The 17157-nt window shown below is 46.8% G+C and overlaps 1 protein-coding gene across 4 annotated transcripts in view; it reads left to right on the top strand.

The window, feature by feature from the left end:
- The window catches only part of LOC110501816 (telomere-associated protein RIF1), a 31760-nt gene that overhangs the window by 13411 nt on the left and 1192 nt on the right, over positions 1 to 17157 (top strand). For all 4 annotated transcript variants that reach the window (XR_016490635.1, XM_090216101.1, XM_090216102.1 and 1 more), the window contains 21 exons: positions 1356 to 1466; positions 2145 to 2207; positions 3097 to 3200; positions 3368 to 3454; positions 3856 to 3929; positions 6432 to 6612; positions 6801 to 6908; positions 7482 to 7631; positions 7766 to 7865; positions 7975 to 8279; positions 8779 to 8981; positions 9720 to 9813; positions 9897 to 10022; positions 10550 to 10692; positions 10798 to 10887; positions 10996 to 11056; positions 11270 to 15199; positions 15406 to 15537; positions 15819 to 15884; positions 16153 to 16268; positions 16924 to 17077. Coding sequence is in view for 3 of the 4 variants with exons in the window: in XM_090216101.1 (XP_090072227.1) it covers positions 1356 to 1466; positions 2145 to 2207; positions 3097 to 3200; positions 3368 to 3454; positions 3856 to 3929; positions 6432 to 6612; positions 6801 to 6908; positions 7482 to 7631; positions 7766 to 7865; positions 7975 to 8279; positions 8779 to 8981; positions 9720 to 9813; positions 9897 to 10022; positions 10550 to 10692; positions 10798 to 10887; positions 10996 to 11056; positions 11270 to 15199; positions 15406 to 15537; positions 15819 to 15884; positions 16153 to 16268; positions 16924 to 17077 (6398 nt within the window). In the remaining variant the exon portion in view is untranslated. The remainder of the gene's footprint in view (positions 1 to 1355; positions 1467 to 2144; positions 2208 to 3096; positions 3201 to 3367; positions 3455 to 3855; positions 3930 to 6431; positions 6613 to 6800; positions 6909 to 7481; positions 7632 to 7765; positions 7866 to 7974; positions 8280 to 8778; positions 8982 to 9719; positions 9814 to 9896; positions 10023 to 10549; positions 10693 to 10797; positions 10888 to 10995; positions 11057 to 11269; positions 15200 to 15405; positions 15538 to 15818; positions 15885 to 16152; positions 16269 to 16923; positions 17078 to 17157) is intronic.

Genomic DNA, 17157 nt, shown 5'->3' with positions numbered 1-17157 from the left:
GTGATACAGTGAATATATAAGTGAAATAATTTGTCTGTAAACAATTGTTGGAAAAATGATTTGTGTCATGCATAAAGTAGATGTCCTAACCGATTTGCCAGAACTACAGTTTGTTAACAAGAAATTTGTGGAGTGGATGAAAAACGAGTTTTAATGACTCCAACCGAAGTGTATGTAAACTTCAGACTTCAACTGTATACATATATTACATTTTTTTACTTTTATTTAACTAGGCAAGTCAGTTAAGAACAAATTCTTATTTACAATAACGGCCTGGCAAAAAGCCTTTGGCTGGGATTAAAAATATAGGGCAAAACATGCATCACGACGAGAGAACACTACAAAAAGAGAGACCTAAGACGACACAGCATGGCAGCAACACAAAACGGGGTACAAACATTATTGGGCACAGGACAACGGCACAAAGGGCAAGAAGGTAGAGACAACAATACATGACACGATGCAGCTACAAGAGTGTCCGTGATTGAGTCTTTGAATGAAGAGATTGAGATAAAAATTGTCCAGTTTGAGTTTGTAGCAGCTCGTTCCAGTCGCTAGCTGTAGAGGCGATTTAATTCGCATCACAATTTATTTTACTTGCATTTCACAGGCCTCGCCACACTACACAGAAACCCGTATTTGTATTACAGCTGGATGACACACCTTTCACACATGCCAATGCCTTTACAGTAAACCTAGGCCTCACTCCCCTCTCTACCTACTGCAGCCCTCATCCTCCACATACAACACCCGTTCTGCCAGTCACATTCTGTTAAAGTTCCCCAAAGCGCGCACATCCCTGGGTCGCTCGTCTTTTCAGTTCTCTGCAGCTAGCGACTGGAACGAGCTGCTACAAACTCAAACTGGACAATTTTTATCTCAATCTCTTCATTCAAAGACTCAATCACGGACACTCTTACTGACAGTTGTGGCTGCATTGTGTGATGCATTGTTGTCTCTACCTTCTTGCCCTTTGTGGTGGTGTCTGTGCCCAATGTTTGTACCATATTTTGTGCTGCTACCATGTTGTGCTGCTACCATGTTGTGTTGCTACCATGCTGTGTTGTCATGTGTTGCTGCCTTGCTATGTTGTCGTCTTAGGTCTCTTTATGTTGTGGTGTCTCTTGTTGTGATGTGTTCTGTCCTATATTTGTATTGTATTTTTAATCCACCGTCCCCCCAGGAGGCCTTTTGCCTTTTCTAGGTCGTCATTGTAAATAAGAATTTGTCCTTAACTGACTTGCCTAGTTAATAAATAAAATTTAAATAAACGATTTATGCATCAGATAAATATGTTCCAGTTTGAAACGGCTTGCCTGGTTCTCTGAAATGACTCTCCTGTATTGTTTTGGCAGAACCTCTGGTTCACCCCTTCCTGTCCAGCCCCCCCTCCTTCACCAAGCACGGCTCTTTGCTTATCTCCGCAGTCCGCGACAGCTTCATCTGCATCGGCAAAGACGCCCCAGGTACCTACCTGCCCTCAAGTAACTCAATGCAAATTATATTAGCATAGGCTCTATGGCAGCCATAATGGCTCTGTCTATTCCAAACATGTTCAGAGCCTCAGAGTGTGTATCAGGTTCTTCTACTGCCAGTCAGCTAGTCAGGAAGACAAATCCCCTGTAGTCCAGTTAGGAAACATGTAGGCCTAACTTCCTGCCACTATGAAAAACAACCATTTCAGACCCTCGTATACCATTCTCATTGTAGGAGCCCAAATCCCACCTCTATAATGTAGTGGTATACTGTAATCCTCTCATAGTTACCCTGTCTAGCGTCATTTAAATGTTCTGTAGGAATGAACAACTAAAACAATAAACCTATTCACAGGATCAAGGTTATTGTGCTACATTGAAAATGACTTCGGCTGGCCTTCCTCCAGGAGCCGAGGCGCCAGCCTCTAGAGATGTTCGTGCTCAGTGCTCTCGCCACAAAGGGGATAGGATAGCTCTGGCTTGACTTGCTAGCTTAGAGGGGCTCCCTCACATGGACGAGTGATTGGAAACAGTTTCTGAGAGTCACTGCGTGGGGTAGAGGGGGAGTTGGAAGGAAGAATGGTGTGTTTTGTGTAGAAGTGCATGCGTAGGGGTTTGAATGACGGCCACTTCATGTGGGGTGACTTGCGTGTTCTCTCTCCCCTGCAGATGCCTTGCTTGCCCTTATATGGAGGAACCTTGTCAGTTTCGTAATCACAACGATTGATGCTGGTGAGTACCAGCCAAAGTCAACCACATCACCCCCCACAGAACAGATTGCATGCTGTTAAACAGTGGAGGGCCTGTTAGTGATTAGAGTTAGAGAATACACCCCCCCATCATGATGTAAGCCTGCAGGCCATCCAGGAAACTCTAACCTAAGTCACTCGTCAGTTAGGAGTTAGCCAAGGCTGAAACTAAGTGTTTCTCAATCCTCTCCTACAGCGTCCCCAGCCGTTCTACTTACTTCATGTATTGTAACATTGGCACAGCTAATTCAACAAATTAAAGGTTTGGTGATAAGTTGACCAGTGAAAATGTGCTATTACTGGAATACAGGAGTGATGGAGCCCCAAGCTGCGTGCCCCACTCTGCTGGATGATTGACGCCCTACAGTTTAACCTCACTCCATCTTCATTTAGTTAGCTAAAAATGGTCAATGTTCTGTGGCTGCTGCTCAGTTGGCTGACCCTTCCTGCCATGGGTGAGCCCTGCAGCCCCACACAGAGTACCACAGCTGGGCCTGGGTCCTGTCTGTCAGGTGTTGGAGCTGAAAGACCCAAGCCTCCCCCACCACAGGTCCAACCCCACTGTCATCAGTTTAAGTCTGAGTGGACCTTCGGGTTTGGAACCACTATGACGAGGAATGAAATCTGAGGGGCCAGTCCCCAGTAATGACCATCCAAAGAAATGACAGAAATGATTTTCTATGTTTAGTTTCTACTGTTCAAAATGTGTTAGATGAGAAAATCCAAAGTCCCTCCCCTCTGACCTTGTCCGCCAATGCGTTTTGAGGTGGCTCGGAGTATGGATGTGAGGAATTGAGGAAAGGCGACTTGAGAAAATGCCCTGGTGTCTTCAAATGTCTATCCTCCTGTCCCTTGTACCTTTTATGTGACAGCTGGCCATAAGAAAGAGCGCCAGGGCTCTGAGCTCCTCCCCCTGTTGCTACAGGCTCTACAGAGCATCATCTCCTCAGAGGCCCTCCCTGCACACAGGGCTCTGGTAAGACCTATCTATATGCTTCAAACAGGTCTGCTTGTCTGCTGCTAGCCTGTGTTAGTGGGTCATGTTGCATTGAGGAACTCAATGTCCTAAAAATGCTCCTCTTTGTTTATTTAAGCCTGTTTAACCCTTTCCTTGTATTCTTTCCCTTGTTTCTCTCTATGCAGAGTCTGCTGGAAATGACAGTGAAGGGTATCCCTCAAAGGATACTGGGATCTGCCTCTTACCAAGTGGGCAAAATGGATCTTTTGAACGTGAGTGTCTGTAGCTTCTCTCTTCCTGGTCATTGGGTTACATCAGTTAAATTTAAATACAATCTGTCCATCCAGTTGCTCCCTGCTAGTTCTGTCTCTGTCCTCTGTTGCAAATGATAAATCTGAAATAAATCGGACCCATGAAAGCTGAAATGTAGAAGGTTCATGATTTTACTTGATACATGGCTGTAGACACTTATGATGCCATAGGGATGACAACCCTGTAACCTGCTCTATAAAGATGTATTCTCTAGGGCAGTGTAAATTAACATCCTGCAGTCTTTGATATGGGGCTCTTAGGAAATGTCTGTGTTACTCAATTAGTGTTCTGAATGCTGTGTGGTCCTTGGCCTGGTGTGGTTACTTGGTCTCTTTTCTTACTCCTCCATTTCTGCCCCCAGGGAACCCCGGCTCTGTTCCTGATTCTCCTGTTCTACAACAGCAGTCTGGTGGGAGGGTTCGTAGAAGATGAGAGGTCGGTTTCCCCTTAACTGAATTCTGTTCTTTTCCTCTCTCCAACCAGAAACAAATGTCTCCTGGGGCTTACCACTTCCAAGATAACGTGAAACTTGTTCCTTGAGTTTTTTGCAACCAGCATTAGTCAAATCAAATGTTATTGGTCGTGGATGTTATTGCGTGTGTAGCAAAATTTACACACACACGAATATTAAAAAGTTTTACAAATATTTAAAAATATATATTGAATGAAGAAATATAAGGATGGACAATGTCTGAGTTCTGTGTGTGGGATGTGTAGACATTATGAACAGTGTGCATAGAATATGTAGTGAATCTGAAGAATACATAGAACGGAGTATCCCAGTGTGTTCCTATGCTTGGGAATATATTTACATATTAGTCATTTAGCTGACCATCTTATCCATAATGACTCCCAGTCAGTGCATTCAGGAAGGTAGGCAAAACCCATCACACACTACATTTGTCATTTCACAGACGCGCTTATCCAGAGCGACTTACAGTAGTGAGTGCATACATTTTCATATTTGTTAATACTGGTCCCCAGTGAGAATCGAACACACAACTCTGGTGTTCTACCAACTGAGCCACATGGGACACTACAAAAGTATGTGGACACCCGCTTGTCGAACATCTTCAAAACCATGGGCATTAATATGGGGTTGGTCCCCCTTTTGCTGCAATAACATCCTCCACTCTTCTGGGAAGGCTTTCCACTAGATGTTGGAACATTGCTGCGGGGACTTACTCAGCCACAAGAGCATTAGTGAGGTCAGGAACTGATGTTGGGTGATTAGGCCTGGCTCGTAGTCTGCGTTCCAATTCATCCCAAAGCTGTTCGATGGGGTTGAGTTCAGGGCTCTGTGCAGGCCAGTCAAGTTCTTCCACATTGATCTCGACAAACCATTTCTGTATGGACCTCGCTTTGTGCACGGGGGCGGTGTCTTGCTGAAACAGGAAAGGGCTTTCCCCAAACTGTTGCCACAAAGTTCTAAGTACAGAATCGTCTAGAATCTGAAGAGGGCACGATAACACCTATTCCCCCTCAGGAGACTGAAAAGATTTGGCATTGGTCCTCAGATCCTCAAATAATTCTACAGCTGCACCATCAAGAGCATCCTGACTGATTGCGTCACTGCCTGGTATGGTAACTGCTCGGCCTCCAACTGCAAGGCACTACAGAGGTATTGGGCCATACGCACTACCGTCACTGGTGCCAAGCTTCCTGCCATCCAGGACCTCTATACCAGGCGTGTCAGAGGAAGGCCTTAAAAATGGCCAAATACTCCAGCCACCCTGTTCTCTCTGCTACCGCACAGCAAGCAGTACCGGAGCACCAAGTCTAGGTCCAAAAGGCTTCTTAACAGCTTCTACCCCCCAAGCCATAAGACTGCTGAACAGCTAATCAAATGGCTACCCAGACTATTTTCATTGAACCCCCCCAGCCCCATTTTAATGCTGCTGCTACTGTTTATTATCTATGCATAGCCACTTTACCTCAACTAACCTGTACATATTACCTCAACCACATTGACTCTGTACTAATACCCCCTGTATATAGCCTCACTACTGTTATTTTGTTGCGCTTTAATTATAAAAAGTATATATATTTGTACAGTTTATTTTAGTGAATACTTTATTAACACGTATTTTTCTTAACTGCATTGTTAAGGGCTTGTAAGTAAGCATTTCACTGTAAGGTCTCCTACACCTGTTGTATTCGTCATGTGACAAATGAAATTTGATTTTGAATGTCATTGTATGCAGTAGCATTAAGATTTCCCATCACTGGAACTAAGGAGCCTAGCCCAAACCAGGAAAAACAGCCCAAGACCATTATTCCTCCACCAAACTTTACAGTTGGCACTATGCCAACTGTGGGGGCAGGTAGCGTTCTCCTGGCATCCGCCAAACCCAGATTCGTCCATCAGACTGCCGATGGTGACGCGTAATTCATCACTCCAGAGGCCAATGGCTTTACACCACTCCAGCCAACGCTTGGCATTGCGCATGATGATCTTAGGCTTGTGTGCTCGGCCATGAAAACCCATTTCATTAAACTCCCGACGAACAGTTCTTGTGCTGACGTTGCTTCCAGAGACAGTTTGGAACTCGTTAGTCGGTGCTGCATCCGAGGACAAACTATTTTTTACACGCTTCAGCAGTTGGTGTTCCCGTTCTGTGACCTTGTGTGGCCTACCACTTCACAGCTCAGCCGTTGTTGCTCCAAGATGTTCCTACTTCACATAACAGCACTTGCAGTTGACCGGGGATGTTCTTGCAGGGCAAAGATTTGACAAACTGAGCTGCTCAGTACGTGCCTTTCTACTGCCAATGGTGATCGTATGGTTGTGTGCTCGATTGTATACACCTGTCAGTAATGGGTGTAGCTGAAATAGCCAAATCCACTCATTTGAAGGGGTGTCCACATACACTATGTGGACAACAAAAGAAAGTATCTTGTTCCTGTCCTATTTGAGTTGTCTCTGCACCCCCGCAGGTTTTTCCTGTGTTTAGAGACCCTAGTGAGCTGTGGTCTCTCCGGCCTCACGTCCCCTCTGGCATTTGGGGAGGCGGTCCTGGGGGCGGTGGGGCGCAGCGCGGGGACTCTGGGGAATAAGGAACAGCTGTGGAGGATGTGGAGTGTGGTGGTCAACCCACTGACTGTTACCATCACACAGGTATGTAGTGGACACTGTAAATACATGGCCTGTAACTGCACTGAATATGGTGCTTGTTTGTTGAGATGCAAGACCAATTTCACCAGGTGGACACAAACGACTATTATAATTATTAACCTATGTGTTTCACAAATAGAGATTTGCTATGGAGATTGGTTTTAATAAGGTTTTTCTCCCTCCCCTGACAGACCAATGAGGTGAACCAAGGGGATGCTCTGGAGCACAACTTCAGTGCTGTTCACACTGCCCTGATGTTCCCCATCACACACCTGCTACCTGGCAACGCCCTGCCACATGTGAGTCTCTCAGAGATTCCGTGGATTGCCATGCTATAGGATTTTTTAAAGTTGGCGACTGAATGAATTCAGTGCTTTGCATATTTTGATCAGTAGAGTAGTTATTTGGGATGCAGGAGGATTTGATGATAAAATATGCGCTGTCCCACTGCAAGGGCGCCTGGTAGCCTAGCGACTTGAGCAGGGTTTTCAGAACTCGGTCCTTGGGACCCCAAGGAGTGCATGTTTAGTTTTTTTCCCCCTAGCACTACACAGCTGATTCAAATGATCAATGCTTGATCTTGAGTTGATTATTTGAATAAGCGGTGTAGCACTAGGGGAAAAAACCAAAACATGCACCTCTGGGAGGACCGAGTCTTGGGAAACCTTGAGTTTGAGTGAATGGACCAGTAAGGCACTTAACCCTAATTGCTCCAGGGTTGGCGTTGATAATGGCAGACCCTGGCCATGGCCCTGCTCTCCGAGGGTGTCTCAGGGAGAGTTGGAATTTGCAAAAAGCACATTTCCATTTCAAAATAGGACCAACATAATTGGTCAATCTCAAACACTGATTTTGCTGCCTTTCCTCTGTAGGTGACCCAGAAGTCCATGCTGGGTACGTGGTCCAGGCTGTATAAGGTGTTTGCCTGCTGCTCTGCCCTGGTGGCCACTGCCGAGGAGAATGTCTGCTGTGAGGAGCTGTGTGGCAAAATGGCTGCCCTATTGGACAGGAAGGCCCTGAGGGTGAGCGGAGAGAGCTTACTGTACAAACGCATCTAATTTACTGGGATTGTTAGCCCTTTGAATAAGAATATACTACTGCTGCACAATAGTTTTCATTGTTCAGATTCATTGATTGTATTATGATTCTTTTCCAGGTTCCGTCAACGTTGGATGCGGTTGCTAACATCCTCCTGGTCATCGTTGAGAGTTCTGACTTCTCTCCCTACACTTCACAGTTTCAACAGAAGATGAAATGTAAGCGATCGATAGATAGATGGATAGATATCTCATTAAGCAGAAGCTTTTAGCCAAATAAATATTTTGTATGCATGAGTGGCCTTGCTTACCTTCCTGTCCCTTCCAGCTCCCCACACCCCTCTGGCCTGGGTGCGTAAGAAAAGCAAAGCCCTTGGGAACCTGTCTAGCTTCCAGACCCTGCTGGTCCAGGCCCTGGAGGCCTTTAATGCTGTTGAGGCTCCTGAGACTGTCCCTGAGGGTACAGGCCTGGCCCTGGTCGCCATCCTCTCTACCCTGTTCTCTAATCTGGCACTGGCTACAGCCATCCAGGAGGCCCTGGCCTCTCTCACACAGCCCCTCACAGCCCTCTATGAACAGCCTGGGAGGACTCCAAATGAGCAGCCGAAATCCACCTCAAGTCTTGGAGCAAAGGTGTGTTCAAATGTTTACTATTTTATTTTTGTCCAAAAGTCTCCTTAACAGCTTAACCTGTACCCCCACACATTGACTCGGTACCGGTACCTCCTGTATATAACCTCGTTGTTTTGTTACTTTCTATTTAGTAAATATTTTCTTAACTCTAATTCTTGATCTGCATTATTGGTTAAGGGCTTGTAAGTAAGCATTTTTTCACCTTTATTTAACCCGGTAGGCCAGATGAAAATAAGTTCTCATTTACAACTGCGACCTGGCTGAGATAAAGCAATGCAAAGAGTTACACATGGGATAAATAAACGTACAGTCACTAATTTCACTGTAAGGTCTACACCTGTTATATTCAGTGCATGTGACAAATAAGATTTGATGTTGAAATGTTTCTCTATATAAACTACTGCACTAATATTATAGAAGTATTGGCTATGCTTTCTTTGCAAGCTTCAGCTCTTTAACCAATCCTTTTGTCTGGGTGGTCGTGTCCCCGTTCCTCCAGCTGGAGAAGCTCCTGGTTGATGTGTTGGGCTGCCTGCAGACGTGTTCCGCCCTGGCCTATGATGATGAGCTGCTGTCCCTGCTGTCCCCCCTGCTCTGTGTCCTGTTCCTCCACCGGCGGAAGCACATCCGCTCCCTCGTCACACAGTTCTGGAACGCAACCTTCGCTAACACTTTGGTCCTCGTCTACCCAGAACAACTCAAGTAAGAATCTACATTTAGAAGTTAAAGTTTGTGCCAAATAATGTTTTGTTTATATCCATTAAAAGTGTTTTAGGTCAGCATCAGGCTTGGTCTGGACCTAAACTAATGATCAGGTTTTCATTAAAAGTGTTTTAGGAGGGCCTCACGGGTGGCGCAGTGGTCTAGTGGCTGGTGGCTATGCCACCAGAGGCCTGGGTTCGTGACCAGGCTCTGTCGCGACCGGGAGGTCCATTGGGCGACGCACAACTGGCCTAGCATCGTCCGGGTTAGGGAGGGTTTGGCCGGTAGGGATATCGTTGTCTCATCGCGCACTAGCGACTCCTGTGGCGGGCTGGGCGCAGTGCGTGCCAACCAGGTCGCCAGGTGCACGGTGTTTCCTCTGACACATTGGTGCGGCTGGCTTCCGGGTTGGGTGCGCGCTGTGCTAAGAAGCAGTGCGGCTTGGTTGTGTTTCGGAGGCTTTCGACCTTCGTTTCTCCCGAGCCCGTATGGGAGTTCTAGCGATGAGACAAGATAGTACCTACCAATTGGTGAGAAAAGGGGGTAAAAGTTACAACAAAAAAAGTGTTTTAGGCCAGAATTAGGCTTAATCTAGGGCTGGACCTAAACTAATGATCAGGTTTTCGGCCAGGCTTAATCTAGGGCTGGACCTAAACTAATGATCAGGTTTTCATTAAGTGTTCGGTTTAATCTAGGTCTGGACTAATCATGTTTGCTCGTGCTTCTTTCTGTTTCCAGGCCAGTGTTGAGCCAGGTGAAGCAGAACACTCCTATCCTCTTACCTGGCTTTCAGTCTGTTGAAGTTCCAGATGAACTCAGTGGACAGTCCTCGGTGAGTGTTTTCCCTGTTGAATAAATCAAATCTAAGCTGAATGGTATACTAATCCCTGGATTATGTTCTGGGTGTGTGTGCAGAGTGAGAGCTCTCAGCTGGAGACCAAGGTGAGTGGAGTGCAGGTGACTCCTGGGGTGAAGAGAGGTTCTCTACTGGTGAGGGTTGGCGAGATGGACAGGAGCTCCAAGACATCCAAGCCTGTCTCGGTAAGGACCAGTTTTATTTAGTTCTCCATTCTCAGAACCCACCAAGCACATTTATTGAAGCCCTTTATAAATGGGCAGTTATCACAGTGCCAGTTTGAGCCAGATAAGCTAGGTAGCTTTCATATACAGCGAGCTCCAAAGGTATTGGGTCATTGACAATTGGTTTTGTTGTTTTGGCTCTGTAGTCCAGCACTTCGGACTCACCTTTAGTCACTTTTATTATAAATAAGAAGACAATGTTTCTAAACACTTCTACATTAATTTGGTTTCTACTATTAGACATAATCCTGAATGAATCGTGAATAATGATTATTGAGAAAGTTAGAGGCATAAATATCATACCCCCCTGTTATTGTAATGGTGAGAGGTTAGCATGTCTTGGGGGGTATGATATCTGTGCGTCTAACTTTCTATCATTATTCACGATTCATTCAGGATTATGGTAGCAACCACAATGTGGAAGTGTTTAGAAATATATTATTTTCTTATTTACATATTGGAGATGACTTCTATTCCCTCCCCAACAGATGAAGCTCGACTTTGGCTCTCCCAAGCCGCCTCGTAGAGAGGAACTGGAGGAGCAGGCCTCTATAGACTTTGTGTTCATCCCCCCCGAGACCAAGGAGAGAGTCCTCACCGAGCACCAGAAAGAGGTCAAGAGAACCAAAAGGTCAGTTTCAAGCAAATTTAGACAAAATAAACCAGAAGTTATAGAAATGCTTATTTTTTTCTCACCTTCTAGTAACAAAGCTTTCGTATGGGTTTTATTTGAAAGGGTTGACATTCCTGCCATGTACAACAACCTGGATTCTTCCCTTGATACCACGGTCTTCACCCAGTACACACAGAGTCAGGAGGAATCACTGTAAGTAATTGTTGACTGCTGCCGTTACACTGAATAACACAAATCTATGAAGAAAGAATGATTGCTTCGTGGGGGACCCAATGTTTAAAACATGCATTTCTTTTACAGGGACAAATTTCCAGCAGTTGAGCAAGCCGAAGATTCTGAAAAGGATGAGGTTAAAGCGGAGGTAAAGAGAAATTAACAACACAAGCTATTCATTGTTACATTTACCCCCCCCCCCCCCCCCCCCCCCCGAGGTCTGAAATGTCATTATTCGCCCCAATATACAGTTTTCTGTTGATTGAACACATATGGGTGCCTTCAAAGCCAACAGGCCTTTTCTTCAAATTAAAGTGAAAATCCCCAAATACAAATGTCTCCTCCATTCTTTTCTTCACAGGTTCCAAAAGAAAACATGGAAATGGGGGAGGACGTTGCTGACGATACCCAGGAATATATCAGTCCAACCAATGAGACAACAGAATCTGCAAAGGGAGAGGAGAAGCCTGCTGATGAGTTACTTCCTGAGTCTGCAGACATTTCCATGGAGGAGGATGTCAATGAAGATGTTTTATTGAAGGAAGACTCTGCCGTGGAGACCAGAGAGGACACCAGCCCTGACGTCTCTGGCGGCTCTGACATGGTCTCAGGGACGCCTCAGAAAACCAACAGTCGTCGCCAGTCTTTCATCACTCTGGAGAAGTATGCTGAGGGGAAGCCTGCTAGTCCTGCCAGCGTGGTAACGTTTACAGGCCCCCTCACCAGGACTGCTAACAGCCAGGCGCAGGCGGCTTCCTCTCCGGAACCCCCGGCAGGGGCCGGCCAGGGGCAGGCGGCTTCCTCTCCGGAACCCCCGGCAGGGGCCGGCCAGGGGCAGGCGGCTTCCTCTCCGGAACCCCCGGCAGGGGCCGGCCAGGGGCAGGCGGCTTCCTCTCCGGAACCCCCGGCAGGGGCCGGCCAGGCGCAGGCGGCTTCCTCTCCGGAACCCCCGGCAGGGGCCGGCCAGGCGCAGGCGGCTTCCTCTCCGGAACCCCCGGCAGGGGCCGGCCAGGCGCAGGCGGCTTCCTCTCCGGAACCCCCGGCAGGGGCCGGCCAGGCGCAGGCGGCTTCCTCTCCGGAACCCCCGGCAGGGGCCGGCCAGGCGCAGGCGGCTTCCTCTCCGGAACCCCCGGCAGGGGCCGGCCAGGCGCAGGCGGCTTCCTCTCCGGAACCCCCGGCAGGGGCCGGCCAGGCGCAGGCGGCTTCCTCTCCGGAACCCCCGGCAGGGGCTGACACTGACTCGCAGGAGACTGAACAAGCAAGATGTAGAAGCTCCAAGAATCAGTCTTCCAAAAATGAGGGAGAGAAACCTGAACCTTCAGAAGACAAAAAGCAATCCGAGGTTGAGAAACCAGCTGAGAAAAGAACAAGTGAAACCGACGAGGACGACGTCATCCCAGACACCCAGACTCCGGTGGAAATACTGAAGGAAGTTCTAGTTCCTGCATTTGAAGAAGTAGTAATGGAAAACAACAGTCAGAAAGAAGAGGAATCTCAAGGTCTTCTGGAAGGTTCTCCCAGTTCCCAGGCCAATCTGAGCCAAGGTGAACCAAGGCGGTCCGGAAGGCGGAGGAGCAGGCCACTGAGACCAGGAGAAGATGCAGAGGAATGGGAAGAGAAAGACAAACGCAGGAAGTCTCAACCCAAAGAGGCAGAGTGTCAAATGGATTCACCAAAGACGGTGCCCTCTCCTGTCAGTCAAGCAGACAGTCAGTCACAAGGTAGAGCCAGTAGGAGAAGTAAGCTGGCTGTTAACGTGGAGGACCGTGGAAAAGACAAGCTGAGAAAAATAAGTCACAAGGAGGAGAGCGAGTTGAGCCGATCAAATTCACAGATGGCCACGCCTTCACCTGCTGCTGATATCAACAGCCAATCACAGAGTAGCACGGTATCAAGTAGAAGGAGCAGCAAATCAGAGGATCTGGTCAAAGACAAACAAAAGAGAGGTGTTGCAGAGGAAGAGCTCAGTCAAAGTGACTCTCAAACGGACACCCCCTCTGCCTCTGATAATGATAGCCAATCACAGAGTAGATGTAGTCAGAGGAGTAAGTTGGCTGTGGAAGTGGAGGATGATTGCAGGCAGAAACTAAGGAGTATTAGGGCTCAGAAGGTGGAGGAAAAGATGAGCCAAATTGATTCACATGTAGCCAAACCATCTCAACAAGAGAGCCAGTCACAGGGTAGTGCAAGCTGGAAGAGCAAACCACTCCGTGATTTGGAGGAGGTTGACTTTGTCGATGAGGTTGACAAGCAGGATCCTACTGAGCACGAAAGTGATTCTCAGATTGCCACACCCTCTCCTGCTGATCAAACAGGAGATGGCCAATCACAGGGTAGATCTAGCAGGAGGAGTAAATTGGTCACCGAGTCAGAAGAACAGGGTAAAGGCAAGCCGAAGAGGAGAGGCGGTACAGAGCTACTCAGCCAAATTGACTCACAGACTACACCTTCAACCACACCTTCAGCCACTCCAACAGACAGCCAGTCGCAGGGTAGAGCAAGCAGGAGAAGCAAGGTTCCCATTGAAGTGGCTGAGTCTGAGGTCAAAAGAAGCCTGCATTTGGCCACTGATTCAGCAGCAACACCAGAGAAGAGCCAGACATATTATCAGGTCGCTCCTTCTGCCACCAGTCCAACAGACCGCCAGCTGAGGCCCAGGAGCAGAACCAGTAAAAGAAACAAGATGTTAAAGGAGCAGGTAAAAGCCAACAGCAGCCCTAACCCAACTCCTAACATGGAGAGACAGAACTCACAGGTGGCAGATACAGAATCCTCACAAGGAAGTGGAAGGACTAAAAGGCGTAAGGCCTCCCAGGCCTTACTAGGCTCCAACGTGGAGAACTCTGAGTCGGATGCTTCAGAGCCCCGGGAGGATGTCCAGAAAGGCCGGAAGCCCACGTCAGCTGGAGCGGTTCCAAGCCCTCTGGCTACAGTTGGATCAGCAGAGCCAGGGGCTGACCAAGAGGTCCCAATGGATAGTTCTGAAACTTCTCTAAAGTCAGACTCGCAAAACCCATCAAGTGAGGCCTTAGAAGTCGTCAAGATTCCACAGGATGTGGAGGAAGCCCTTAGAATGGTCAACTCCCTTAAACCTGAAGTGCTAGTTCCAAGTCTTCCTGTGATAACTAAGAAAGATCTGGGGCAGATGGAGACGGACATGGGGTGTGTGATTGAGGCAGTTGACCCCTTTGTGCCAGAGAAGGCAGAAAATACTAAGCTTTCTTCTCAACAGACGGAACCTGATCTAGAACATATGAAGAGCCAGGATGTGTGTATGTCTCGACAGAAGAAGGAACGTGGACATAAATGGTCAAAAAGCAAAGCGAATTTCAACACCGTCTCCTCTCGGAAGAGTGACCATGATGACCTAGAGTGTGACCATGATGACCTAGAGTGTGACCATGATGACCTAGAGTGTGACAGGCCAACACAGATCCAAAGAAAGCTGCTCAATGACTCTGAGCAGGCCAACTCTCTCACGCCTTCCACTGAAGGAAATGCCATCTCTGAAGATGGACTAAACAAACTATGTACCCCTCCCATTGCCAATGGCCTCCCCACAGATACTTCACCTACTGAGGCAACAGAGGAGAAACTGAGTCTTCAGGTCTCTGAGTCCTCAGAGAAGGTTTTAGATGGGCTGAAGCCTGTGGCTGTCTCCAGTGAGGAGGTGACCGAGGAGCAGATGGGAGAACACGAGGAGAACAGACATCCAGAGTCTGCTACCAATGTTCTAGAGGAGGACCAACTGGAAGATGTTGGCAGGTCTATTGGGCAAGCCCAGTCAGGGTGTTCCAAAGCCTTAGATGAGGAGCAACGGGAGGAGCAGTACACATCTATCAAAGGACAGCCAGAGGCTGACAGCACCTCTACTGGAACCAGAGAAACCCACACTGAGCCTCAGGCGGACAACATTCAAGATATCACTCCTCTCCAAGAGAGGGCAAAAACTGACAATGTATCTGGCCTCGAGTGTGAAGAGGAGGGTGAAGAAACCCAGATGGCCAATAATGACCTAGATCTATCTCCTTTAAACTCTTTTATCCTTGTGTCCTCTGACCTTCACGGAGCCCCAGTGCCTCTACATCACCCAAGTACCTCTAAAGACATGTTGTGCCAAGACTCTCCACCCAAGCAGAAGGATGCTGTGATGGGGCTGGAGGTGGGCCATAGCCCCAGCAGTGGCAGGACCAGGGGGTTGTGGTCCCCCTTAGCTTCCCCCTCCACCTCTATCCTGAAGAAGGGACATAAAAGACCAATAGAAGAGGAGAGTCCTTCGCCTTTCACCAAGGTAATGTGATCAGGGATACTTGATCTATGACGATTTACAAATCATAAATAATTTATGCATATATTCTAATTATCTGTGTTCAACTGTCAGTATAAATTGAAAATTACATGCTTTCAGTTGAAGAGAATCTTTGATGTATCTATGATGGCATTAGCAGGTTTTGAAAACAAAGTGTGATAAATGAATCCATACTTTTTATTTCGCAGTCTCGACGAGTATCATTTGCTGACCCAATTCAACACCAGGAGCTGGCAGATGACATTGACCGTCGCAGCCCTGTCATCCGATCCAGCTCCCCAAGAGACAAAACTACCAGCAGCAGCATCCCTCAGGCGAAGGTACATGATCCACTAGTGATGTGTAATAAATGTCATTTTAAATACTCTGCACTGAATCATTAAAGGCTCAATTTAGTTAAGATAAGTGTGTGAAACTTCAACTTTTGCCAAAATCATCAATGGGAGACAGTGATATTCTGACTTGATTTCTGTACAATTAACTCAGTGGCCACAGATTAACTGAACTTTCCCTTGACTTTTTTTATTAGAGGTCTCTTTTTCATTTAGACCCTCTTATTGTAATAGCCTGACCTCTGCTCTATTTCACAACACCAACAAAGGGCTTACTGATCCTCAGTCCACGCAATCTCCGCAGCCCGGGGTACAAGAGCTCCAAGAAATGCCTGGTATGTAACCTCCGATACATAGGAAGTACCCAAGTTATTTTCAGACTAGATCATAATCCTAAATTCAATCCTTTTCGTAAAACCTAATGGATTAGATGATGATCTTATTATCCACAAGGACATTCATTTTGCAGCATGCGTACATTCAGTACATATAGACAAAACAGCTCATTTGGTCCATTTTTTAAAAATTTACTGTCCATGATTGTTGTGCATGTGCCTGAGTGTCATTCCTACTTAGCTTCTAACTTGGTGAATGTTGTTTCAGATCTCTGAGCTGGGCCAGGAGCCGAGGCCCATCCCTAAGGACTGTGTGTACCCGGCCCTGGTCCGCTGTTCTACCCCTGTGGAAGCAGTGCTGCCTCAGATCACCTCCAACATGTGGTCAGTGTAACAGAGAGAACTATGGTTCCAAAACAATGAACTGCTTGTACAATAAATCAAGTTAAACACAATGCGAGTTGCAACAAGGGAACAACAATCCAACATGGGTTCCCATACAACTGTAGCAGATATCCAAAGCTTTAGGCGTTTCTTTAGAATTAAAATGGGCCATCAGCCATTGCTACATACATTTTTGGACTTATAAATGTACTGATATGTATCCAATGATTCTTGAAGAATAGAACTTATAAATTCCTCATGAGCTTAGTTCAACTGTCACACTCCATGAGAACCCAAAATATAAGCTTGTTTTCTCCAATATTTATAGACAAAGTAAATGTAAACAAACACTATATAGCCTCAAAAAACATGGTTAAAACTCTAATTTTGATATCATGGATGGGCAGTCCTTGCATCCATAGCTCTGTCTGTAATGTTGATCTCATGGATGGTCAGTCCTTGTATCCATAGCTCTGTCTGTAATGTTGATCTCATGGATGGTCAGTCCTTGCATCCATAGCTCTATGAATTTGTGTTACATTTCTCCAGTCCCATCCCTCAGCTTTTTACCCAAACATCGAGTGAGGAGGATGTGTTGCTATTCCTTCTACTGCTGATAGCTGCTTTATCATATTCTGTCTTTATTTATCCTCAGGCCTCGTGGCTTTGGCCAGCTTGTGCGAGCCCGGAATATCAAAACTGTCGGAGACCTCAGTGCTCTCACACCAAGTGAAATCAAGAACCTTCCCATTCGTTCCCCAAAGATTTCTAATGTGAAGAAAGCACTTAAAATATATCACGAACAGCAGGTATTATGCCCAAACTTAAAACCTGTGACTTTCTCCTACCTTCTGCAAATGTGATTCATACTTGAGATATTGCTTACACA

The sequence above is a fragment of the Oncorhynchus mykiss genome, chromosome 22 (assembly GCF_057628025.1).
Source record: "Oncorhynchus mykiss isolate SJ-2025 chromosome 22, ASM5762802v1, whole genome shotgun sequence".
Classification (NCBI taxonomy): domain Eukaryota; kingdom Metazoa; phylum Chordata; class Actinopteri; order Salmoniformes; family Salmonidae; genus Oncorhynchus; species Oncorhynchus mykiss.
Note: the sequence above shows the minus strand (reverse complement) of the source record. Positions and strands in the feature narration are given on the sequence as shown.